Raw genomic sequence first — 27,353 nt, 5'->3', positions numbered from 1 at the left:
AAAATAGTTATAAAAGCAAAATGCCAAAAATCATATTATAGTGTATTATAAATTTTAATAATAGGGTTTATAGGTGCACTGTGATGACTATGCCTGTGCTACTACATGGGAATACTAATATGCTAAACTATGCAAATGCTTATTGTGTTCTATGTTGGCAATAGCTAATATTAAGAAATGCTCTCTCAAATTTTTTCACACCTCTGACTCACCTTTTATATTTCTCCCAAAGAAATTGGTTTTGGACTCTTAATATTTGTAAGATTCTGTATTTAAATTCAGGTACAGTTTTATGAAAAAGGTTATAAATGATTCGATAACTTTTATCCTCTGCAGAAACAGGCACTTGGATGAAGTCCTGAGATGGATGCATATAAACCCACGTTTCAGGGTAAAAGTTCACTGAGGTTACTCCATCCGGGCAGATGATTTGTGATGAAGTTGCTTCAAGGGGCAGAGAAGCTTGCGTGGGAACCCCACCAAGTGTCCTAAAATGGAGGAAAAAAGCACTAAGCAAAGCATTCAAGCAATCAATACAATGCACATTAGAGAGTGCTTTATAGTAGTGTCCAATTTTATGATTGAATAGCTTAAATATTTAGGTACTAATGTTATTTATTTACTGAAGAAAAAACAAAACATAAACCTGAGTGTAGTGATGCTCAGCTATGACACAAGCACCCAGGAGAGAGAGGCAAGAGAAATACAACCCCAGGACAGCCTCAGTAACTTTGTCTCAAAATAACAATCCAAAGAACAAAACAAAACAAATAGCAACAAAATAAAAACCATCAGTCAACAACTACAGACTCTTAGAGTGAATACAGATAACCTATCATTAGTTTCTTTCTAGCCTCCTCCCTGTAGAGACAACTCTGAAATATACTGCTTTAGAGCAAATAGCAAGGAGAAATTTATAAGTATCTTCACTTCTGAATCCTCCTCCAGTCCTCTTTTGCATATACAGTTAATGAAGCTTTGTTTCAAAGGGGCAACATTAACTTAGAGGCTTTGTTCACACTTTGCTGACACTAAGCAGAAAAATTACTATAGAATATAGAATGTATAGGATGGGAAATAAGGTAGGATTGGGAAAAAAAAAAAGGAGCTTTCAGGGTAAAAATTAAAAGCTTATTTGAAGTGAGTCTAGGACAACCAGGACTGAAAGAGAAACCCTGTCTCAAAACTCCCCCCCCGCCACAAAGATGAAACTAGGGGACTAGTAATGGTAGGTAGGCTCAAGTAAGAAAGCTGGGACACTCAATGCACTTAGTTCAGTCTCCAGCCCACCCCCTGCCCCTATTAGTGCCAACAAATGCCAGAATGTACACTATTCATTCAGTCTTCAAATTCAGGTTTTTCATGGTCAAAGATGAATTTAAATAGTTTTTTCCTGCCTGGTTCATATATTTAAGCCATACTTTTAAGATTTTTTTTCCCCAAAACAATATAAAAGGGGGGAGGGAACTGGAGAGATGGCTCAGTGGTTAAGAGCACTGTCTGTTCTTCCAGGTCCTGAGTTCAAGTCCCAGCAACCACATGGTGGCTCACAACTATCTATACTGGAATCTGACGCCTCCTTCTGTCATGCACGTGTTCATGGACAGAGCACTCATATACATAGAATAAGTAAATATTTGAGTACAAAACAAAACAAAACAAGAGTCAAACAAGGTAAAGGGAAGAAGCAAAGAATAAATAAATCCTGACCCTGAGACCTAGTTTCAGTGTCAGGGTAGTGTCACACTCACTCATCAGTACGTGGTAGTCACAAGGAAGGAGTAATGTCTGCTAGTAGATTAGGAAACTGACATTTTCAAAAGAGCTCTGTGACACTGAGGTTATAGTTGTATTTGAGCATTCAGCTTGTCTCTAAAGAGCACATCCAACCTTCGCCTCATTAGTCATTACACCATGAGCCCAGTATTTCACACACATTATCACTGTCACAAGGACTGTGATATGGTTTGATTTTCCCCTTCTCAAATAAAGACGCAGTTCAGAGAGGTTAATGATTTTGCCCTGATAATAGCAGATATATTTTTTAATCCAGGCCTGATTCTTTCAATTTTCACATTTCACATATGGCAATAAAATAAAGCCACTAAGTAGTAGATACAAGGTGGTCTGTCTGACTCTTATGACAACTACTATTATGGTGTTACCACTACCACATCACCACTTTTAAGAGGTGGCATGTTAAGAAGCTAACGCTGTAGAAACACAATTGCCTTCTCTAATCCTTGCCAGCTTCATAAGTAGCTGTGTTTTCAACTCCATGTGGCCCGAAGCCCCTTTTTTAAGACAAAGCTCTAAGTGAGTGGATTTAGGATTTAGCAAATCCTCCCGCCTATCATCTGAAAATCAGGGGCAGATTATGTAGTTTCTCCAACCTTTACATGTATTTCTTGTCTTTTGAGTCATTTTCTGAGAGCTCTGACAAATTCCTTTGGAGACTTGGTTCAGGTATATTTTCCTGTTATGTTGGTCATATTTTTCCCCCTGATATGTTTTTCTAAAGAGAAGTCACATTGCTTTTATCAGATTCTCAGAAAGTCTGGCTCTCCTTAAAATGCCATCACTCTTCTGAGCCAATTACAAAAAGGCTTCCAACTTTAGACCTCCCTGCATCCCGCTTTGCAAAGGCGGGTGGTAGCCTACCTAGCTTTTCATTATTGTCGAGGTTTGACATTTCCAGCAAAGGTAAGATTCTTCCCAAATATTCTGCTTAAGACTTATTTGTTAGTTACAGCTGGCATACAAAATAAAGGATTTCATTATTTTTTATAGATGCTGTAATGGCTCAACTTACAGGATTCAGAATAAGCCAGGAAAAAACCTTCTGGCAGTCTGTAAAGACATCGCATGGTTGGTCTGGTTTCAAGACTGAATAAGAAGGAAGACAGTGCTCTTTCTTTCTGTTTTCTGGCAGTAGATGTAGCATGAGCAGCACCTCACGCATCTCTACCATAACCTCCCTGCCATGATCAACTGTGTCCTCTAGTTATGAGCCGCAGCAGACCATTCCTTCCTCAAGGTTTGCTCTTGTCAGGCGTTTTGTCAGAGCAATGAGAAAAGTAAATGATTCCCATGTCCATCTTTGTACTTCGTTCATTCCACTCCTCTCTGCTGCTCCCCATCTTCCTCCTGGACTCCCTGTTCCGCTTTCATGTCTGTCTCACATATATATTGCTAAGTCTTGAATATGTTTATTTATTAAGCTATGGTTAGGCAAACCATCTCTCTAGAATTTTGTCACGTGCACAAGCATCCCTAGTATGAGTGGAAGAACTCACCAGTTACAAAGCCTTGCTTGTTACTGAATCCAGTTAAACCTTAAACATGGGTGTTAGAGATTAACTTTGCATTTCATTGACAAAACATACAATAACTGTCCGTGTGGGTATGGCTTATTTCCTTTGAAATAACGTTTTTCCCCTTTGTTGATGAATGAAATCCAGAGATATGTAACATATTTTCTCTGTTTATTATCTGTTGATGGGCATGTAGGATGATTCTTTATTAGTGTAGCAATAAACACAAATATGCAGATAATCTAGATTTGATACATGGATAACATCTATTCCTACACATGTGTGCTTCTTCCATCAAGCTAACATTTTAACCTTAAACAGATGTATAAAGGCATGTGTGATGGACTTTTTTTTTAATACTCCAGTTGCAACATCCCAAAAAACCATGTGTATGTTTCAAGCAACATTACAAATGTACCCCTGTTTTCTGAGAATACTGTTTCTAGTCAGCTTGTAGTACTGCAATGACATACTACAATGCTTATTGTTCTATACCAGCCTTCCAGAACCTTGGAAGAATGGCTTCTCAGATTCCCAAATTATTCTCCTGGTCTCCACTTACCATTTTGAAATGTTTCTTAAACCAATCTCAGTGTTGAAATAAAAATGAATTAATTTTATCCCTCTAGGGGAAGAGCCAATGAAACTCCGTTTAGCATTCTGATGAGGACATGCAATAGATGTCTTTTCAGCCCCTCAAGCCTCCTAATTTGATCTATTGTTTATGCTACTTCAGCTCAGGTGTTCTAGAACTACTAAAGACCAGTCAATGGAATTTGCTGGAAATTTATGACCCTCACATCTATTGTTTCCTTTGATTCTTTGCATTTAATAGTTAAATGTAGAACACAAAACAATATCTCTCCCGCTAGGATCATGACCTCTGAAGTCCCATTAGGAAGGAAAGTCCTACAGTGGAAGAGCAGGGTAGACTGGATCCTGTGTTTAATATTTCACTCTAGTCAACCTACTCGGTGTTTTCCTTCTGGAAACATCTGCCTACTCTCACTGATTTGCTGATCTCTCATTTTAGTCCTTTATCATCACTGTTTCAGACTGGAAGACTAAAACAGATTTTTTTTAAAAAGAAAAAGCAAGTAATTTTCTTTCTTTGTGAGTCTGCATTCTATAAAAATGTCATATCTGTGCTTGTCTCATTTTTATATATTTTATGCTTTTTCTTTTTCCTTCTTTCTTTCTTCTTTTCTTTTCTTTCCTTTTCTTTTTTTTTTTTAAGACAGCATTTCTCTGTGTAGCCTTAGCTGTTCTGGACTCATTTTGTGGACCAGGCTGGCCTCGAACTCAGAGATCCATCTGTGATTAAAGGTGAGCGCCACCATGCCCGACTTTCATGCTTTTTCAAGACAAGGTTTCTCTGTGTAACAGCCCTGGCTGTCCTGGAACTTGCTTTGTAGACCACGCGGGTCTTGAACTCCCCGGAGATTCACCTGCCTCTGCCTCCCAAGTGCTGTGATTAAAAGCCACCATTCCTGGCTAATATATTTTATACTTTAAAAATGAGTATAAGGTTTTACAAAAGGCATAATCACTTAAGTACTTCTTTTCATCACTTGAAACTTTTCTCATCAATGTAGCATTTAAATGAGGATTTTGTCCTATGAGAGAAGCCACTTCTTGCTTCTGTTAGCTCAGCTTGCCAAGCTGCTGGTCTTACTAATGAGTTCTACTGGCTCACCAGGAGGACAGTATGTTCCTAACTACTGGATGCAGACACTAGCTCCAGCTGTGCCAGTGAAATACCAGCAATAGCATTTTTATTACTTCTAATTAAAAAATAAAAAACCTTAGAAAGTAACAATTTTCATTTTCACATATGGACTTGGAAGAAAACACAAGCCAAAATACTTCTAAAATTGACCTTATTACAAACTGATTTTGAATTCTAACTGTTTGAAGGACTCTTTATTTTGGATTTTTGTGTGCTTGTTTTAAGACATGGTCTCCCTAGGTTGACCGGATTGGTCTACAATTTGGTACGTTTCTCAGGCTGGCGCAAAACTCGAGGCCTCCTACCTTTACCTGCTATGCACCAAGATAATAACCTGAGCAACTATGACCAGCTTGACTTGTTTTTAATGGTTCTAGTTCACTCCCAGAATTAAATTCATTAAGAATTTTCCATGAATGACTTGAAATAAAAATAGTGGAATATAAAAACAGCACTTTACCTTAAGGATCAGAATGGACCAGCCAATATTTCAGTTCATAAAAATTAAGTAAACTTAGTATCACCTTCAAAATCAAAGTCTAATAATGGTATATTTAACCAGAGGTTATGACTGTTCTAGATAATCTAATTTTTAAAATTTATTTGCGTGTGTGTGTGTGTGTGTGTGTGTGTGTGTGTGTGTGTGCACATGTGTGTACTTCCACGCCAGCTCATTCAAGCACGTGTACATTTAAATGTGCCACAGAGCATGTGTAGAGGTAAGATGACAACTTTTGGGAGTCAGTTCTCTTTTTTCACCTTGTGGGTTCCAAGATTCAACTCAGGTTGTCAGTCTTGGCAGCAAGACTTTACTCACCAAGCCATGCTGCTGGCCCTAAACCAACCGTCAAAGATTACTGGACTAATGGTTGCATGATTTGTCTTTCAGTATCTATAAAAATATACCAGTGGTCTATCTGGAGGGAATCAAAGAGTAGCACCTGGGAAATGAAACCACTCACCCAAAATCCAGAAGGCTGAGGGAAGCCTATGTACTTTCACTAAGAAGCTATATTCTAGCTGGGCACAGTGGCGCATGCCTATAACCCTAGCACTCGGGAGACAGAGGCAGAGGCAGGCAGATCTCTGTGAGTTCGAGCCCAGCCTGGTCTACAAAGTGAATCCAGGACAGCCAAGGCTACACAGAGAAACTCCATCTCGAACCCTGCCTCCAAAAAAAAAAAAAAAAAAAAAAAAAAAAGAAAGAAAGAAAGAAAGAAAAACTATATTCTTAGGAAACAGGACCAATAATTTTATCACAAGAAGTTATGCCTTACGTAGCAAGAAAGAATATAAATTACATTAAAATTCACTCAAGGAAGAAACAATGGAGAACATCACTTTATAGAACTCCACTCCAGTCCCCTGGCCATTTATCTGGGTAGGAAGTAGTCTTGTAATTTGGAAACATCTCTTTAAAAGAAGCAAGTTCTACGTCATTCATTCCAAATACAAATTACATTAGTTGTAGAAAAATGTTAACTGTACCTTGCTTTTTGGTTCAAAACTCCAATACAAAATTCATGCTTTTAGGGTTGGGTGAACAGTAGTTACCTACACTCAATTTACTGAAGAATTAATCTAAAGAATGCACAATTTCACATTCTGGTAATAGTAACCAAGATAACTCTTTCAAGTTTGGCAAGCAGTAGTGCAGTTACACAAATAGGAAGTAAAAATGAATTGTTAAGAAGCAACTGGGTACCTACTGTAAATATGGAATCAGTATGAAACAGGAGCGGAAAAGGGGCCTCCGTTTTATTTCTCTTCGGAAGAATGAGTTGTGGAGGATGTAATGGTTGTTCCACATCATAAATCTAACTTCTTTCAGACCCCGAGAGTTGGCTTCTTCAATTAATCGAACAACAGACTATGGAGGAGAAAATAGAAGGCAAGTGAAAATCAAGTTTATATGAGAAACGTAACTGAAAACAAAGAACAGCTTTCTTCATTGCTAACATAAAAGGAATTTCAATAAATACAATAAATCAAACTAATTCCTATATTTAGGATTTCAGTCCATCAAATATGTAAAGTAGAAAGACACTCCGTGTTCACAAGAGCGTGGATCTCTGCCTTATGACCCATGTGAGGCTCAGAAGTCTGTCCTACTGTCAACCTTAATGATGTTCTAGAGACTTTCTTGACTTAAATTTGTTAAGGACAATTTCAGAAAGGGAATTAAAAGTTAACAGTGCCCATTTAAAAAAACAAAACAAACAAACAAAAAACCTCAACCAAGTTCTAAGCCTAAAAAACCTGGCAGTGAAAACAAGGACAGTATTCCATCTAAACAGCCCCTGACTCCATTTGGAAGATAGAGACCAATCAATTCTTGAATGAAAAAAATCAGAATTGAGGTTAAGGTCTTGGCCATTTTGCTTGGTAATGTCTTTTAAAAAAACACATATATACTAAAATGTCTTTTTGTAAGTCTACAAATGAAATTAATTAATAAGCTGACAGATCAATGAAATGAGAAGTTAATCTCTAACACCCGTTTTCAAGGTTTAACTGGATTCAGTACCAAGCAAGGCTTTGTAACTGGTGAGTTCTTCTACTCAAACTAGAGATGCATGTGCACATGACAAAATTCTAAGAAGATAATTTGTCTAACTATAGCTTAATAAATACATATTCAAGCACTTCTCCCATGGACTCAAGAGTGACTCTTGTTCCATTAGGCTTTTTAAAATGGTAGATTTAACATGATTTGATTTCTATAAGCACAGAAGGCAGATATAGTCAAAAGTTACACTAGTTCTCATCTGACTAAAACTATTATAAGGATGGCACCAAGTCTGTAAGTACTTCATCTCTATACTGTGAGAGTCCGGGAAAGCCCTTTAGTGGCATTCTACGTATGGGTTTTCAGATTAATGGAAAGAAATGTACTTTTACAAATATGAAGAGAGAAGTTACCTGTACCAACCAGCAAGACTTTTAAATTTACATCCTTAAGATATCTGATTTTATACTCAGTTCTGCTAAGTCACCATCGGAAAGGAAAAAGGCCACAGGGGAAAAAATTAAATGTATTTAAAAAGAAAAAAAGAACATGTAAATACCTCAGGATACTCTCTCCATCCAAAGTGGTCTCTACAGAAGAATTTCCAGAATGTGTGGTAAATAGAGTTTGAACTACTACAAGGTGGTGTAGACAGCCTTCGTAGTTGGTCAAATTCAGTTGTTTCAAATACAGTCATGGCATTCAAATCTGCCCAAAAGTCTTGTCCTCTAGAAAGACCCAAGAAAAAAGACCTGCTAAATAAAAGTACCTAAACATTTTTTTGGGCATTAAGAATATCTAATATAGCCTGCTGTAGAACTGTCCAAGTTTGTTTTATTTGGTATAAAAGAACATTACTGGTTGCTTCCCCAACATCCATTCTCTATGTATTAGTTCCTAACCAGAACAGGTGTCCTTATGGTATGACTAATACATAATAATAATAATAAACCACTGCCATCACTGGCTAAAGCCATCAGCAATACAATCTTAGCTTCTTCTCCCCGGTTAAGATAAACGAAACTTTTGAAACATGCCCTTTTCTCCCTCCAGGAGTGTTAGGTTACCTATTGTGCCAATAGGTTACAATACTGCCTGGTGAGGCAGGAAAAAAGATGACAGAAAATGACACCGGAAGAAGCCAGTACTGTGGGTTCAACAAGCATCAATATTACATTTTATCATGTAAGTGGATACATTTTAAAAAGCAGTTTGAATTATTGTGAGGATTAGCTATGAGAACATTTTGTCATTTTGTCACCTAGCCTATTACTGCTAAATTAAACCTTTACAAACATCCCCATATAGGCTTTTGCTTTTGGGACAGAGTCTCATGTGATCTAAGCTGGCTTTGAGTTGTTATGTAGCTAAGGGCTAGTCTTGAACTGACTTCCTACCTCCCCTTCCCGAATGCTGAGCTTACATGTGTTGTGCCACCACACCTGGCTCACATGTTCGTATTGTTGGAAGACAAGTCCAGTATAAGAATCAAATTCACTTAAATCATTAACTGGCAAAAGATTATCTAAATAAAACACATTTTCTATTTGGTGAATCGTTAGATCACGTTGAAACATCTGAGCCATTAAAGAAACTAGTTCAAATGCTCTCTGCTCCATATAATGTATGTTTGCAAATTTCTGAAAGAAAATACTTTTAAATAAAATAATATTAGAGATATTTGTAACTAAGCTCCTAAATACTTTCTCTCGGTCTACTGGACGTCTATAAGACAGAAGACTCTCCAAATCAAGTCAACCTTTATATGTGAAATTAAGTATTGAGACAGGTTTTCCTTGAAGAAGATTTAGAGAAGGGTATTCATTATTATCTATTTGTTAGTTAATCCAACCGTGGTTTTGGTCCACTTGCTTCAAGGACTGTAAATGAGTATCCAAAACTCTCTGTAGTCAAGTGTTTGAAAATTAAGCTGGTTATACAAGTTAAACTATTTATTGTAGCCTTTCCTAAGTCCCTGTAATATGCTAAGGATGGCAATGGAGCACTATGGTAAGAATGACAAAATATACTTCCACACCAACGAAGACCCTCTCCTCTCACACCAATATTTAACATCCTTAATGCACACAACCCTGGTAAATGTCGAGGAAAATCTACTACTTTTCTCTCATCCTCTCACGTCATAATTTATGATCAGGTCTTTGGGAAACAAAAGAAAGCAAAACTAAACTGAGGCCACATAGTAATTGAACTACTTAATTGTAAAAAAAGCTGTATGTCCCTTTAAAATTCCCTAAAGATTCCCCTGTCCCAATACAAATTTCTTGCTTAGGAAGAGAACTGAGATTTTTGTCTTAAAAACAACATACACATTAAATTAAGCATGAAATGGGACTGAAATAAAATGTAGTTGGAAATAACATTTTGAGAAAAAGATGGTATGAATGTAGAAGAGAGATTATTAGAAGCAAAGGTCCGGGAGAAAGATAAGGGTACGGGGATACATTTTCTCCCAGCTCATTACGAAATAATGAAACCCATTTATTCTGTATAACTAGAAAAATTTTAAAAGGGGGAAAATCACATGTAGACACTATTCCATTTAAAATTATTTATAACTAGTAATATTTAAAGGTAAAATGTTCATAGGAAATTCCACAAAAAGGAAAACAATCCTGAAAATGGATATTCCTATGCTTAGTTCAACTTCACAATAAGTGGCCTGAGCAATTCGCACCTCACTTTATAAAGGAGAAAGCTGACATAAGTGAGGAGAGCTAGAACTCTTTCTCTGAAGGACATTCAAGTTTCTGAACATATTTCTCCCCCATTAAGCTCATCTTCCAGCAACTGTTTCTTAGTAAGTTAAACAAATCCTTTGTCATTCCTGCTTTTTATTGTTTAGACTTTATCACTTTAGCAATTTCTGTACAAACCTTTATCATTGGACTTCCTAAAAAATGATTTACATGATCCACCATCTACAAACATGGCTTTTGCTACATCCTTTATGCATTCCAGTCCTTTTTTGAGAAATTTCTATGACAAGCCCTAACTTTCTACAATTTACTTTCTTTGGATTGGTGTACTAAAGTACTGTTTTGGCTATATTTCATTTTCAATACACTGTTCCAGACTTGATAGAGGCAAAATAACAAAGTGATAAACATTATCTTTTTATAAGATTAATTTTGCTACCTGTTTTCCTTTAAACAGGGGATGCCTTAAAACTTCAAAACCAAGAGGTTTTTTTTTCTTCTACAATCTGTATCTCTACACATGTACATGATATAATTACTAAGTGTTCAACACCTTCTTTATCAAGCCATTATTTCCTATTATCAAGAAGGAAATTATGAGTCATCTATGCATGGTAATGAATGGTGTGCTGAATTAGACAATGCAGAAAGAATTTAAGAGCTCAGTTTTCCAGGGGTTCCAAAGAAATAGTATACATCTGTCCATACACATTTAGTAGTGGCAAATACTATATTCAAACGGTCGGAGCAAATGACAGATACACAGCATTACAGGAGAAAAAGTGGTTATTGGTGTCTAGGAATTAATAATGGTTGGGGGAAAATTAAAAAAAAATAATTCAAGAAGTACGTAAGAAAAAAATTTCAGGGCAGTTTAAACGTTATGAAATAATAGTGAGGAAAGGGGCTGTGCAGAACAAGAAAAATGAGCTAACTGCTTTACTCCTTAGAACATAGGAGCAGTTCAAATAGTTGGGAGAAGACCGTCTAAACGGGGCATAGGACACGAAGGACATGCACATCATGCAGAGGCGATGGGAGAGCACAAGTTAATCCAGGACCTTGGAGTAAAGAAGATAAGAGGGAGAAGGCAATCAGGGATGTAGTAAATACAGGGCATGTGAAAACTGAAGAAACAAGGCTACAGACTGAGGGGGAGGTGTCACTGTCAGAGCAAGTACAACAATCCTGGCAGATGAGAACACTAAGCAGGAGAGAATTCCTCCTGAGAGGTGGCCAGAAAAGATGGCCACTATGCTGTAGAATTTAGCTATAACCTCAGCATTAATCAGAGGAACAAAGACACATCCTGTGCTGGGTATGGTGGCACATGCCTTTAATCCCAGTACTCGGGAGGTAGAGGCAGGAGGATTGCTATGAGTGCAAGGCCAGCCTGGTCTACAAAGAAGAAGGAAGGAAGGAAGGAAGGAAGGAAGGAAGGAAGCAAGGAAGGAAGGAAAGAAAGAAAGGGGGGAACAAAGAAAGAAAGAAAAGAAAGGGAAAACACACTCTGCAGCACGTTATGATTTTACTAGAAGAATGAAATTACAAACTCTGTTACATACTTTGCTAACAAACATACCACCACACATACTTGTTCAAAAATTCAGATGACTAACTTGAAATTCTGGAAAGGACCCTCTTCTCATAATTTAGATGCTTTTATGCAATGGTTCTCTCTTATCTCACAAATCCCTTCACATACTAATTAATTAAGCCAACATTTCCAAACGTATCTTACCCATGTACGTACTAGTACCCACATAGGGGCAAAAAAGTATGCCTTACTTACCATTTCTTCTATATATATCTCAGATACTAAAAAAAGAAAATGAGAAGATCACGCAATGTGAAAGATAAACAGAGGTGGAAGAACCATCAAAACCAATACAGAAGTAAGATACTGAGGAAAACAGAAATTACTTATAAAATATCCGAGGGGCTGTTAAGATGGCTCTGGGGTAAGTACACTTGCTGCCAAGGCTGACATCCCCAGGGGTCACATGGTAGAAAGAGAGAGAACTGACTTCGACATGTAGACCTCTGACCTCCATAACTGTGCCATGCCACGCACCCCTCTCCCCATGAGCACACAAAATAAATTAGATGCAATAAAGTATTTGAAACTATGAAGGAAATAATGAGAACTAAAAAGAACAATTTTAAAGAGACATAATATGTACTTAACTGTATGCTGGAGACAGAAGATTAAAAAAAAACATTGCACAGAACATTAGTTTAGAGAGAAAAACAACCCACTGTTAAAAGTAGATGGCCTGGGCAAGGTGGGATGGTGCACACCTTTAGTTTTAGCACTCAGGAGACACAGGATATAGCACGTTCCAGGCGAACCAAGGATACACAGTAAGAGCTTGTCTTTAAAAAAAAAAAAATCAATGGCCTGCTATTGTTGGTAGAGCTATCAGGAGAGGTAGCAAGTGCTGCCTCAGAATGTGACATGTGAACTCAGCAAACACACCACCACAGGTGACCTAACGTGTAGAAGTTAACTAAGCAGGGCACGAGGACGGAGTGCAAGAAGCACACGCAGTCCATGTGGGAGGTCAGAGTGTCTGTGTATATGTGGGAGGTGATCGGAGATAAGACTGGTCTGGAGAGATTGGCCGGAGCCAGATAAGAAAGAGCTTTGTATGCTGGGTTAAGAGGTTAGGGCTTGATCCCATGGGCAAGACAACGTTCAACAAGACCCGGGGCTGCCTTTTATAAAGCTTACTCCAGGAAGATAATTTATTTTTAGTAGAGGATAAAGACAGATGAGGGAAGAGTGGACACCAAACCTATTTTGCAAGATATTAGCATATTTATTAATATCCATTAATATTTAAGCTGTATGAGACAAATATTGACAGACTGTGGAGGTAATAAAAGGGGGCTGCTTGAGAGGGTAGCAACAAGCTACAGAAAGAGCAACTGCACGTGGCTAAGAAAGTACAGAGTCCATGATGGCCAGGTGGGGTAGGAGACACATGAAATACTAGAACTCAGACCGAGGCAGGAGAAGTTTGTGCCAGTCTGCATTACAGATAAGACTTTCTCAGAGAGTCCAGAATGTGTCCTGTGTTTCTTCCATGTGTTCTTGAATAATGATTTTATTGGCAAGTGGGAAGATGATGTAAGTAAAAATTAGAACTCAGACTTCAGCGAAGTAAATTAAGTATACACTTTTCTGAACATTGCTCGGTTCTAAAGAGGGTGCTAGACTTCAGAACCTTGACTTTCTGCCTGCTGAAGAGTTAACCAGTTTCTACAGGGATAAATCTATGAGCTCAACCATTAGCACTCAGCCTAGTCAGCTGAACTAGCCAGCCACAATTGGTAAGTCCTCTTGTTTTATTACTGTCATGTAAAATGAAAATGTCTTCCTAAGCCAAGGGTCATCAGGATAGAAGGAAAAGATGAAGTGCTGCCCGAGAGTGCGCAGGCTCTCCTGGCCTCTCTCCTGCCTTCACAGACGGGAATGTCTGCACAAAATATAGCCGGCTTCTGATACATGGCTTTGATGTTTCCAGAACTCAGTTACGCTTGAGTATCTACCTGTTTACATACACTTTCAAGATCTTACAAGGAAATAAGAACCAAAAACATGGTTTTTGTGAAAGCACTGTAACTATTAAACTTCAAAGAACTGTGTACTTTGTATCTCAAACTATGAGGTTAAACTTTTATGAAAATGAGTAATATTCCCTTTGTTCAAAGTAAACTTTCTTCCATACCTCAAAGTAGACAATAAAAATAAAATGTCTGCCACATACATATACTGAAGGTACAAATACTGGTTAATTTCAATCTGAGAGGAGGAGAGAGTTGGGGACTGGCTCCAGAACCTAACATGTGCTATGCAAGCATCTGACTACTCAGATATATCCCTGACTCTTTTTTATTCTTTGAGGCAGAACCTGAACTGTCTAGGCTCGCCTTGAACTTGCAGTTCCCCTGCCAGATTACAGACATGTAACACCAGGCCTGGGCAACAGTTCTTTGAATCAGAGAGTATTTAAAGAAGGCCTATAGTTTTCTATATTAGAAGCACTATCACTGTCAATTATATAGCCTGTTACTAATTATGATTTTTGCTAAAACTGCCTCAAACAAATAGTAGAGAGCTCCTGGAGGAGAAAAGAAAACATTTATAAATGCTGACACCTCATGTAACATCTTTCACTGTCCACGAGAAGCTTAAAATTTTATACAATTTATATACCTGGGATCCTTTTGTATTTTAAAGTAGCTACAGTTACAGACATGTTCATAAGACAAATCAGAGAGTATACACTATTATATATATGGATCTTAGTAGCTATGGGCAGATTAAATAACAAACGTTGGACTGGAGACATGGCTCAGTGGTTAGGAACACTTTCTGTTCTTGCAGAGGACCTGAGTTTGATTCTGAACACCCACATGATGGTTCACACCATCTGTAAGTCCAGTTCCAGGGGATTTCTTCTGACTTCTTTGGCACCAGGCATGTACATGGTGCACGTACATACATGGAGGAAAAATAAAATAACAAATCTTAAATGTTGCTTATGAATTAAATGTGTCCACTTTTAAAGAGGCTGATCTAGCAGAGGCAGGATTACTGAGGCTTAGATTACTCAGTGAACTATTAACAAAATCAGAATCACAGACTTCTCTAATGTTTCTAAATACATTAAAAATTATCAGTAGGGGATAAGGCATCCCCATTTTAAGGTATGATGTATTTTTAAAAAAATGATCATTAGGCAGAATTATTCCCATTTGTGCTGTTCCCTTGGACTATCTTGGAACTCCAGAAACATGTCTTAGAATTTCTGAGAAGGCAGGCAGATAGAAGTAGGACATCACACTTGTCTGCATGCCAACCCTCATGCCTGATTTACATGCCAGACATTTAATGTGTGGTCTTGACGAGAACATTGCAGAATGATAGAGGGGGATGGGGATGGAGACCGAGAGAGGTGGGAAGGAGCGGAGGGAGGTAATTAAATTTCCTAAATGAAAGAATATCCCGAAGAATGTGGAGAACGGAACATGCAGTTAATAAAGCTTAGGTCAAAACCAAACCAAACCAAATCAAACCAAACCAAACCAAACCAAACAAAACAAAAAAAACTATGATACTAAAACACAGCCACTTGAATGAGCCCAAACATTTGTTAAAATTCTAATTGATCCTCTCCTTGAAGCTCCTACAGTCCCTACATTTCCCTTTACTCCCAACCCTCGCACCCATTTCCACCAGTGCAACCACTAAAAGCACATTATAATATCCATACTCACAGGGGAAAAAAACCTAATAAAATGTTTTTACTATTATTAAAATAAAACTTCAGATGAAAGCAAAGAAATATACATATACATTTTCTAATATCATATAAATAAGCCTAAAATCTCTGTAAATAAAAAGTATACTTGTAAGATCTTACTGCTATCTATTTAGAGCACTGGGATTATATTTTGCACTCTCAAGATGCCAGAAATGTCATACAGGTTAATTTTGATCCAAGTTCAATCACATGTCCTGAAACTAGTAGAAGGTAACTATAAGTGAAACATATTTAGCTGTGGCCTAATAAGGAAGTGAAATTTAATTTCTAGGAGAACAGCTGGGAAAGGAAGCAGTTTAGTTTTTAAAAATCATGCTAAAAGTTCTACTTATACCTTATATTGCCTATGCAGTTAGAGATTATTGAAATATGTAAATATTCTCTCTGTTGAGTAAAATATTTTAGAAGCAGGAGTTTCAAAGTGATCAATTAAAAATGTGTTCCACATATTAAAGGCACAAACTCAAATTTTAAAAATCTGAAAGTAGAAAGAACTAAAATAAACTTATTTAGAAAATACTTCCTCATAAATATAAAATATTTAATAGTACATACACAGAAGGTAGACTGATAAAATCTCCTTTAGATCACTTTAAAATAATCTCAAATTAGAATCTATTTATACATAAACATTACAGAACATGCTCTAATAATATCTAGAAAGATACAATGTAATAGTCCAATTTATTTCTGATTTAATATTTCACTTACAAATGACTTTAAAAAATCATTCCAATTTTTTTGCCTTGTCTTTTCCCCCCAGTTACTCCAAATAGAGTGAAATGGTAAATAAGATACGTGGTTTATGTATTGGTGCTAACAATCTAAAGTAAACAGGCTTTGGCAGACTAGAGCTTAATGTACACATGCTAATGTACAGAGAATTTATTATTATAGCTCTTCAAGCAAATATTGTGGGAGGGATGAGAAAGTTTTTACAGAAAAGATATTGAAAGACTTAAAAAAAAAAAACCACACTTATGGAAGTTTCATAAATAGTGATCATAAAAGTTTTTACCATGGTCTTAAGTGGTAACTTTTGGGTGGAGAGAGGGGGTCTAAAAAAGTCAAGTTCAGAGAGTAAAATGAGTTCAATTTTAGAAATTAGTCTAAAATTTTTAAATTAACCAGTTAATTGTAGAACATTTTACACAACATTTCTGATATATGACAGTATTTCACTAATCCAAATGTCAAAAATATTTTTTTCTTTCATTCTTTACCCAGATTCATGACTGTCTTTTATTTTTTGAACTAAGATGAGTACTAGGAAGGAGAACCCAGTATTTCTTCTGTGCTTATTTACGCCTAGCAATAAGGAGGTAGCCCAGGTGACAGTCAGAAACCAAATGCCAACCACAACAGGAAATGATTTAGGGTATTTTGTACCATTTGCTCTGTCTACGCCCTGATCAGCTGTGTGAGCTATGAAGCGAGATCCTGAAAACACACATATTATTGCAAACTCATCCTTGGGTTCCCACCCCTGCCATTCTCTGATGCCTGACAAATCAGTGCTGGTAAAAACATGGAGCAAAGAACTTAGAGCTATTTCAAACAAGCAGAAACAGATAAAAAGCTCTTAAAATGCAAAAAAAGGAGTTCTCTAAAATTAAAAAAAAAAATACAGCCAATTTGAGAAGTGCTGTTTCAACCAATATAACACCAACCTTTAATTCTCAGAAGCAAATGCACTAAAGCGTAGGACTTGAATTTGCATAAAGAATACATTTACTAAACTCTCAGACAACTTAGTCATGGAAGATTACAATACACTCTGTATACAATTTCTTGTGGTACAAATATTGGAACAGGAGAAAGACAACAGTCACCCTACCCTTCCTACTCTTTTAAAAGCTTATCCTTTGCAATGACCATGAAAGGGTTCTTTACTGGTCAAGTGGGTGCTCAAGTTAGTCAACAGAATAAAGCAGAGAAAGACTGAAAAGACAGGCACATTTTATTGTGTGGAACAGCAAAGAAGAATGCTTAATTAACTTTCTATGCTTGTCTTAAAAACAGTAACTAGCTAGGTCAGAAAGGAAAAATTAGAAGTTTTCCATTTAATAACTAGAAGCTTTCTGATAGAATCAACTTCTAAAATTTGGTCTTTCTGACCACAGAATTGGTTATATTTAATTAAGTTTGAAGAATCTTTTGTACAGACTGATAAATCTACCAAATATAAACTAAGATAAGTTAATTTATTTTACATAAAAAGCTAATCTCAAAACTTCATACCGTATTTTAAAATCTACCACTTGTAATTTCAAACTTTTATCACAATTTGAGGCTTTCAGTTATTATTTCAGGTTAGGCTTGGTGACATTTAACAATTGTAGGGAAAAATTAGTGGGGGTCTTTATGCGGTATAATTCCTGGTCTCTAGAAAGCTTTGTCATAAATAAATATAAAAATACTAACTCCAAATCCAGAATCTAACAGAAAGTGGGTCAATCTTGAGCATTCTACTATTTCTCAGAGATACAAAATAATTCAACTATAAAAGAAAAAAAAAAAAACACTGCTTACTTTTAAGAACTGAGTTTCTTTCAAATTCAGCAGTGTCTACTATGAGCACACCTTTCACAAAACTGTGCCAGAATCAGTCATAATGTAACTCAAAACAGGGTATTCTTTGTAAAGTGATATACACATGTACTTAGTTTTCTCTCTACAACTCACAAAGACTGGTAATTACTGAAGGTTGCTGATGGAGGTTAAAAGGACTTGACAACCTAATCTAAAAGCATTCCAGAACTAGCCCCATCGGACAAAGAACCCACAAGCTGGTGGTCTCAAATCATGGGAGATAAGAAATTAACAGGCCAGAGAAAACAGTTACAATTTACAATGGTTGGATTTTAGTAGCATTCCTTCAGTAGTTAAGGTTTACACAAGATATAAACTGCTTCACTCTTCAGAAACAGCATTCAGATCTGGATATATTTCTGAGCACTAATCAGAAATATAAAGAATTTACTTTTGCTGTATAATTGAATGTAAATCTAGAAATTCTAGTGTAATAGGGAAAACGAAGCAGATTTACAGGAGCACAGAAGAGTTAGTCAAAAGTATCTTACATGGCTGAGTTTTTTCCCTATATCTTCATATTACTAGTATTCCTTTTTCATGTATAATAATAATTAAAGTCTTTGGATTCAACTGGATAAAAAAATTAATTATGTATCATGCAATTATATTCAGGAATTGCCAGATAGCATTATAAGCTTTGGTTTTTTTCCCTGAACCGTCTGAATAGTTAGAATTTTTTGCTTTTTCCAAGGTTCATTTTCATTATGTCAGGAAAAGCCTGACCCTAACCTAAAGACAGGTGACAGCTGCTTCAGAAAGTAACCTGCTCATTGATGAAAAGCCAGAAAAATGAATGAATGACTGCCATTGATTCTCATGATAGCTCCACACAGGCCCACTAACTTCTCTAGATTAGTACAGATAAATGCCAATTAGTTTTATTTCATATGTAAATAGCAGCGTAGAGAGGTGGAAAAAAACAAGTCACTGCATGGCTTGATCATAACAGCACAAGGCACCCATTTTGAAGTCACTTCAAACAAGTTCTTGCTTATGGAGCTCTCTCTTTCTCTTACACAGGAATTTAAAAAATAAATTCAGTTATACAGCTGTGTATATTCAAGAAATACCAAAAAGTCACAAGGCATAGCTAAGTCTCAGCTGTTCTCCTCTGTCCACTGTTATCAACAACACAGAATGTTTTAGCTCATACATTATCACAGCTGTGTAGACCAGAACTAATTGAGCTAATTTAACTATTCTAGTTAAGTTCAGTCAGGAGCTTGCTCTAGTTTAGATAATTCACCAAGCCACACAAACCACAACATAAACTTTCTATCACCTCTGCATTTCTCTTTGTCTTCTTACACAGGGTTGCTTTGATGTCATCTACTGGCATTGTCCCTTGGATAGATTTTTGAAAAGGCTCATGAGAACTATTACCAATAAAAATACACAGCACCTAAGATTATAACAACATTTTAAGCAAGCAAAATCATGTTATCCATAAATACTAAGCAAATGCACAAACCTATCATCACAGCATTTAGGAGGTTACGGTATAAACTGCCATGAATTCATTGCTGGCCTGGGCTACATAGCAAGACCATGTCTCAAAATAAACAAAAAACACCTTCTCCCTGAGAAAACCTAACCACGGGTACAAGCCAATCTTCTTTCAACGAACTGAGAATCATAGTTTCATTAACGAGTTCGCCCCAAAACCCATCTTATGGTTCCCTTCCTTAGTAATGAGAAGCAGCACCTAGAATATTCTGATTTACTTTAAAATGAATGTAATGTGAAACTAATGGTTATCTTGGTTGCTAGAGACCTGCCCCGCTTCCAGCTTCAATGATCAACATCAGCATTCTCATTAGCAAGGCTCCTTTGGAATTGCTTAGTTCTGTCACTCAAAATTGCCATCTACTAATGATGAATATCTATACTGCTAGAGATTACTTTCTCAATAAAAACACAAGAAGAAACAAAAAACGGGCATGGCGTCTTTAACCCCAGCACTCGGGAGGCAGAGTCAGGCAGATCACTGTGAGTTTGAGGCCAGCCTGATCTACAAAGCGAGTTCAGGACAGCCAAAGCTGTACAGAGTGACCATGTCTCGAAAAAACAAAACAAAACAAAAACCCCACAAAAACCAAAAACAACTATTAGTGCTATTGCTCTCAGTTGCATATTTCAAATTTAGAAATTCTTGAAGTCCTGGCCCATGTACAAAACAAGATTACAAATGTACAAACAAGTTTAGAGTTCAGACCTACAACTAACTAGTCTCCAGATGATGTTGACAATAAACACCTATGATGCACAAAAGCAGAGACTGCAAACGGGAGCATAAGTTTGTTACAATGAATCAAATAAGCATTTATTACACAAATATCATTTATGTGTTTTTAGTATATGAGCATCACCTTAACTAAAGAGCTCAAACGGGAACTGTGAAAACACCTGGCTCAATTTCCTACCCAATTTCATTCCTGACAACAAAGCAAACATTAATACATCCAATTGTTATTAACTTGGGTGTTAAATCCTCACAGGTGCAAAGAAAAGCAAGTAATGCTATCTGCATAGTTTGAAACTATGGCCTGTCTCTGCTAGAGACTCAAAACTATGAACAGCCTTCGAAGTCCACAAAATGATATTATGATATAGTGTGTTAATGACGATTAAGTCATATAAACTACCCCAACCAAGTAGAACAAACAAATGTCATTCATCCACTACTCCTGAATCCCAAGACTGGGTTCAATATGGACATACACACAGCTGAACACACATTTCCTGGTTATGTGCAATCTGCACAGATAGACTAGCTTTACAGGCCTGACCACAGAGATTAATAGCTTTAGCCAAATAATGTGGTAACCATGTGAACCTGGGCTGCTCCAGCTTGTTTGTGAATCTCTCAGCAAGGCTCAACATGCCGTTATCTGCATCTTGTTGCCAGGAAACACAACATCGCTTTGGAATACAAGGAAAACCAGGTTGCAATGACCACAGGTCAACTCCCCAAAAGCCTAATTTTTTGACAATTATTTCCAATCTTTTATTTCTTCTTGTAGTTCACTGAGAATTTCATTAGTACTTATCAGTTCATATTTCCAGCTATGTTATTATTGCAGGACCACTTAAAATGTAGTAGCAGCAATATCAATTATAATAGCAACTCAGTTGTACTTTTCCTCTCTGAAGTGTCAGTTTACAGCATTAGGACTAATGTGAAAAATCATGCTTCTACTGAAACTACTTTCTAACTGATCCTATAGTGTATGCTAAGGGCTCTAAATCTGTTTATTTTTCAAGCAAAATAATCTTACAAGATATAAATGCCAAATATGCTGTTGACCTAAGAATTTTTGGACCTTTTGGGACCAACATGATTGTCTTGCCTTGCTCCTGGTAACAGAATGTAATGTGTTAGGACAATGATCCTGATAGCGTCTTTCTGACCAAGTCAAACAGAAACTTAACGTACCAAAATGTTCAAGTACTCAGGGGACTGGGAATCTGCTTCATGAGTGAAGCGAGAGGCTACAGCTCGGAAGAGTTCTGCTATCTGGAGATGAAGGGTTAGAGTAGCTTTGAGAGCTCATAACTTAATTACTCTTGACAGAACAATTAGAATCGCTAGCTTAGGGGCAACAGTGTTTTTGGACAATACCTTATTAAAGTGATGGTTAACAAACAGGGGCCTCTTGCAGAGGACTAAGGTTCAGTTCTTGGCACCCACATGGAGGCTCAAAACAGTTTCCAACCTTAGTTCCAGGGTATTCAATACCCTCCTCTGGCTGTGGCAGGCACCAAGTGCAGGCATTCATGTAAGCAAAACACTCATACACATTCAAGTACCATGAAAATATCAGAATAGTATATATGCTATATATGAATAACTTCTGAATTACTCATATAAGATGTGTTTAGTCAAACTAAAGAGCACAAAAAGCTCCAAATATTATCTCCCCCTCCCCCCAAAAAAGGTACCCAACACGTAAAATTTTAAAAAACTAGATAAATTTACTATTTGTTTAAGACTCGCAGTGGATTTTCTTTTAAAGGCAAGGTGATTACAGTTAAAATAGGACTTGATTCACAACACTCAACGTATATACAACTTTCATTCAAACACACACTAAACAGAACGACATCTAAATTGTTCAAATCATAAAACATTCCTTTGTCTGGTTAGATAAAGAGACTATTATATAGACATCATGAAAAATCAGAATAACATAAAAGCCAGAAAAGAAAAACAAAACAAAACAAAACAAAAAAAAACAACCAAGATAAAACAAGACTAAAAGAAACCACCATACCAAACTTTCAGTTTCTGCTTTTCCTTTAGGACATTTAACAACTTGTAAGTTATTAGATAATACGTACCCGTACTTCATTCTCATTCTATCATTTTCTGGGTTACAGTAAAATCTTTCCAAGTGCTCCTGGGAATCATTGGAGACACTCTGCCACTTCTGAGTGGCCGTCCTTCTGATCTGCCAATGATAGGGCAATACGGTGTGATGTTTCAAACAATCCTTGCCATAAATGCACGTGCCCTGCAGAAAGTCCATACAAATCTCAATCCCATTCTCTTGGTGAGTGTGGTACTGCAGCTGGTTCACGAGCTCAAACACAAGGTCAAGGGAAGCTTCCTCACTTTTGTCTTGGAAAAGCTCAGTACTCAGCTTATCACTGGTATCCAAGATGTACTGGATTGTAAAACTATTGTCTTGGAAAGCTCCTGGAACGTAATCCATAACTTTATCTATGCAGTCAGGACTTGTAGGAACATCCCCGGAAACCGGATGCAGAAGGTCAGTTTGGAAGTGTCCTGTTGTAGAATCTGCCACTGTCCCAGTGATGGTTTCTGGTGGAAAACTGTGATCCTGAATTGGAACCACCTGTTCTGGAGCCTCAGCGGAAGGATGAGCTTCTGGTAACTGGCCCTCAACATTTGTCCCATCAGGAATCAGGACGGGCATACTGTTTTCTGCCGGTGGACACGATGAGTTGATTTCCAGGGGTTTTTTCACCATCCGTTCATGTAAGCTGCTCTCATCTGCACTTTGGTCTCTAGCTCTAAAAACTCCATCAAGCGAGCCAGATTCTAGCAAAGTATTTAATATTGGCCTCAAAGACCTCAGGGTTCCCGTTCCCAATCTCTTCTGATCTTGCTTTTTCTTAAAACAAGTTTTCAATGGAGTGATCTTTTCAGAAATTCTCATCTGGCATGCAAAGTCATCAGGAGGAGAGGGAGGCTGCACTACACAGTCTGGCTCAGGCTCAGTGGTTTCCATTTCCATGAGGTGGATTAGCTCCAACTGCGCCTCAGTACCTACAAATCCTACCAGGAAAGGAAGAAAGATGGTTATTTGAAAACTGACAACTGAACCCATTCATTCACTGAAACACTTTGTGTTGGTCTATGATCAAGTGTCTGCAATCACTGCTTGCATTATATTTAGCTCTTATAAGTCAATTTTTCATTTTTACTGAGAAATGAAGACTCCAAAGCTATGTCAAAATAAACAACTATGTATTTTTCAATAGTTATATATTACTTATTTGTGGAATATATATATGTATATATATGTGTATGTATGTATTATGTATATGGCTGTGATTCTACTGAGGTCTGAATTTTTACTGTAAGGTAGAAATAACTGTCTTTTCTAGATGAAGCAGGGAAACCACATCTCTATTTAGTTTTGTGGTTCCCTTCACAGTTATTTATGAATGATCTGTCTCGTGAGCTTGCAAAAACTTAAGGTTTTTTTTTAAGGGAAGTTCATCAAAAGGATAAACTTAAAAAGTGAAAGAACTAGTCTCTCTCTCTCTCTCTCTCTCTCTCTGTGTGTGTGTGTGTGTGTGTGTGTGTGTGTGTGTGTGTGTGTAAGGATAGACATTGGAGCTTCCAACTGAATTGTGACATAAGAGAAAGCCAGGAGTCAACCAGCATTTATATTCTGAAAGTTTCAGTATTAACTACTGAACGTTAAATAAAGACCTACTTTTTGTTGTTGTTTTTTGTTTTGTTTTCCAAGACAGGATTTCTTTGTTTAGCCTTGGCTGTCCAGGACTTGCTGTGTAGACCAGGCTTGCCTTGAACTCACAGCAATCTGCCTACCTCTGCCTCCTGAGTACTGGGATTAAAGGCATGCACCATCACGCCCAGTTTAAAGACCCACTTAAAAAAAATTACAATAACTGAGGGAATATCAGGACATACTTAACTTCAATAGTCACTGTACTCTCCCTTAGAAACCAAACACAACACAATCATACAAAGGGTCTTTAGAAAAGTTACACATGTCCATTAAAAAAATATTTTCTTTTTTTAAAACTATTTTTATTTTCTGTACATTATTAATGTTGTCTGCATGTATATCTAAGGGTGTCAGATTCCCTGGATTTAGAGTTATAGACAGTTTTGAGCTGCCACGTGGGTGCTGGAAATTGAACCCAGGTCCTCTGGCAGAGCAGGCAGTGCTCTTAACTGCTAAGCCATCTCTCCAACCCCCATATGTCCATTAAAAAAAAAAAGATGTCAAACGAAAGCATATTACAAACATAAAACACCAATTCAGAACCTGAACTACTAAAAGAAGCAGGAACCAGAGCTTTAAAAACAAGTGAGATTTCCAGGCATTTACTGAAATTGTGCCAGTTGAGAAGGGACAGTGATGAGCAATTAATGGTCTTTTTTCTTGACCAATAGACTGAAAGAGCTCTTTGATGCAAGAATCTATGATTTAATCAAGTATGCATTTTAGGAGTCAAGGACAGTACCTACCACAGTGTACCCCTGAGGATGTCCATAAATATTTGGTAGCTGCATTACTGAAGAAAAAGCACACATTAGGAGCTTGTTTCTTGTTTGAAGGTCAAAACCAAAAATGATAAAACTTTGTGCTTTAAAAAACCAATACAGTCAGGTGTGGTGGGTTCCAAGCCTTTAATCCCAGCAACTTGAGAGGCAGAGGCAGGTGGATTTCTCAAAAACAAAACAGAACCCCAAATGTGAGTATCTAGGAGAGATTTGTAAGTCCATGTATAAAAAGTGCTTAATAATCAAAAGTCAGAAAAACACAAGGCATGGAACAAAGTGTTAGTCTAAGTACAAAAGAGATGAGGGAGGGAGGGGAGGGAGGGTGGGAGAGAGACGGGGGGGGGCGGGGGAGGGAAGGAGGGAGAGAGGGAGAGAGAGAGAGAGAGAGAGAGAGAGAGAGAGAGAGAGAGAGAGAGACGGAGTGTGTGTGTGTGTGTGTGTGTGTTCGGTTCGTGCTCAGTATGAGCTGGCGCTGGCATTGTTAGAGAAAGCTTCACGAAGGAGGGATCTGACATGAGAGACATAAATAACTGGAAAGCAGCCAAGCCAGGCGTTATTATTCATCATTTGGTGCTCTTGCCTCAAGGCTCAATTGGCACAGATTGTGGTATTCCCTCTCCGTATCAAACCGGCCTGTGCCTTCCCCCACGCACGCACACTATCCACTCCTGTGACACCAAGCCAGGCAAAACACTAAGCCATTTTATTTATACGTGCACACACACACACACGCACACTCACGCACGCACTTAAGTTTTCCTCTTACTGCCCTTCATCAAACTCGGAAACAGAACTAGGAAGCAGAGGAGTGGAGTGCGGAAGCCACCAGTTCCTCAATTAGTTTGCATAACAGAAAAAATACAGATTGGAAGGACGTTTCCTCCGGTCGCCCGCTGCAGGCAACCCTGTCGCGCCACCCTTCACCTCGTGACGCCCGGGTCGTCTGGCACTCCCCGGCTGATCACACCTTCCATGGAAACCGCCCGCTCCAAACAGCCCGCCGTGAGACTCCGGGGCGCCGAGCCCGGGTCCGAGCGACGCCTCCTGCCGGCCGCGACAAGGTGCACAGCAGCCAAGACCTCCCCGCCGCGCCCCGCACTTCGCTGTGGCCATGAGCATCCCCGCCCTCACCTTGTCCTCAGAACTCGAGCGGCCGTCCCCCACCCCACCCCAACCCACCCTCACTCACGGTCCACCTTCCTCAGCACCCGACCTCCCCGCCTCCCCGAAGCCACTCACGGCGACTCCACAAGGAATTTTCTTCCAGCCCTCCCTCCTCTTCTCCCTCCGAGGACCGTCCTGCGAGTCCCCGAGGTCTGCGGAGCCGAGCCGCAGCGGGCACCTCCGGGTGGCGGGGAAAGAGGAAGGGGACACCCGTGCGCATTCAAAGTTAACACGAACACAGCCCGCAAACTTCTGGGCTGCAGCCCGGAACGCGCGCGGGCAGGAACTCTCCCGCAGCGATGAGGGGCTTGCTTGTCCTCCCCCCCCTACCCCACCCCACCCCCACGGAGGGGAGTCGCGGGCGGCCCCGCAGCCCTCCGGCGCCAGTCCATCCAGACACCTGCCCAACTCCGGAGGACCCGAGCTTAACCCAATCCCACCCCGCCACCGACGGGCGCGAGCGCATTCAGCTCTCACAGGCAGTCCGCCGATCCGCGCCGCTGTCCCGGCGGGGGACTCGGGGCAGCGAGGCCGGAGCCCGCCATCCCGCTGGGGTCCCTCTATACAACCTCGCTTGCCCACCCGGAGCCCTTCTTTTTTTTTTTATACCTTCAGGCGGGCTGCCCTTAGAACGCACCACAGGCGAGGCACGGCGCGGCGGGCCGGGTCTGCGCCAGCGGTTAGAGCCGAGGGCGAGTGCCGGTGTCTAGGGGTCGTGGGCGGCCGACACGGCGAGCCTCGCGCGGGCCATTCCGCCGACCGGGGCGCAGAGAGCGGCCACTGCGCTCCGGGATCCAGCTCGCTCGCCTGTCAGCTCCAGCTCTGCTTTAAGTGGCTTCCGGTCTCCTCCTCCTAGCCCTTCTCGTCTTCGGGGGCGGGGGGGCGGGGCGGAGCTTGAGAGTTGGGGGTGGAGGGGTGGGGTGAGGGGGCCGGGCGCTCAGTGGGTGCCGGGAAGCGGGGGCCCCGCCTCCCTTGCGCGTGCGCGTGTGCGTGTGCGTGCTCCCGCTGGCCGGCTCGCGCGCGCGCGGAGTGTGCAGCGGCTCGCGCTCCCGGTGGGGGCGGGGCGGGGCGGGAGTGGGGTGGTGGGAGTGTCCGCTAGGGAGCAGAGGAGGGTCCCCCGGAGAGTCCGCGTGATCGCGAGGCGCCTGTGAGGAAAGGGGGCGCGCGGTGCGCGGCGCGTGGGGCGGGCTCCACCTGCCTGC

The 27,353-nt window shown here is 39.3% G+C and overlaps 1 protein-coding gene across 2 annotated transcripts in view; it reads right to left on the bottom strand.

Annotated features, from left to right (window-relative positions):
• Window positions 1-27,003, bottom strand: part of TIPARP (TCDD inducible poly(ADP-ribose) polymerase) — a 29,114-nt gene extending 2,111 nt beyond the window's left edge. The window contains exons 1-5 of one of the 2 annotated variants that reach the window (XM_084769419.1): window positions 26,761-27,003; window positions 22,542-23,502; window positions 8,112-8,280; window positions 6,753-6,913; window positions 213-488 (exon numbers count right to left, since the gene is read on the bottom strand). In XM_084769419.1, the coding sequence (XP_084625545.1) occupies window positions 213-488; window positions 6,753-6,913; window positions 8,112-8,280; window positions 22,542-23,461 (1,526 nt within the window). In that variant the 5' untranslated portion in view covers window positions 23,462-23,502; window positions 26,761-27,003. Of the gene's footprint in view, window positions 1-212; window positions 489-6,752; window positions 6,914-8,111; window positions 8,281-22,541; window positions 23,503-24,951; window positions 25,131-26,760 lie in introns of those variants that run through there. The other variant, XM_084769420.1, reaches the window with a different exon arrangement.
• Window positions 27,004-27,353: the final 350 nt, after the last annotated feature.

Source organism: Acomys minous (genome assembly GCF_964271855.1).
Source record: "Acomys minous genome assembly, chromosome: 19".
Classification (NCBI taxonomy): Eukaryota; Metazoa; Chordata; class Mammalia; order Rodentia; family Muridae; genus Acomys; species Acomys minous.
This window is presented reverse-complemented; position numbering and strand designations above follow the sequence as displayed.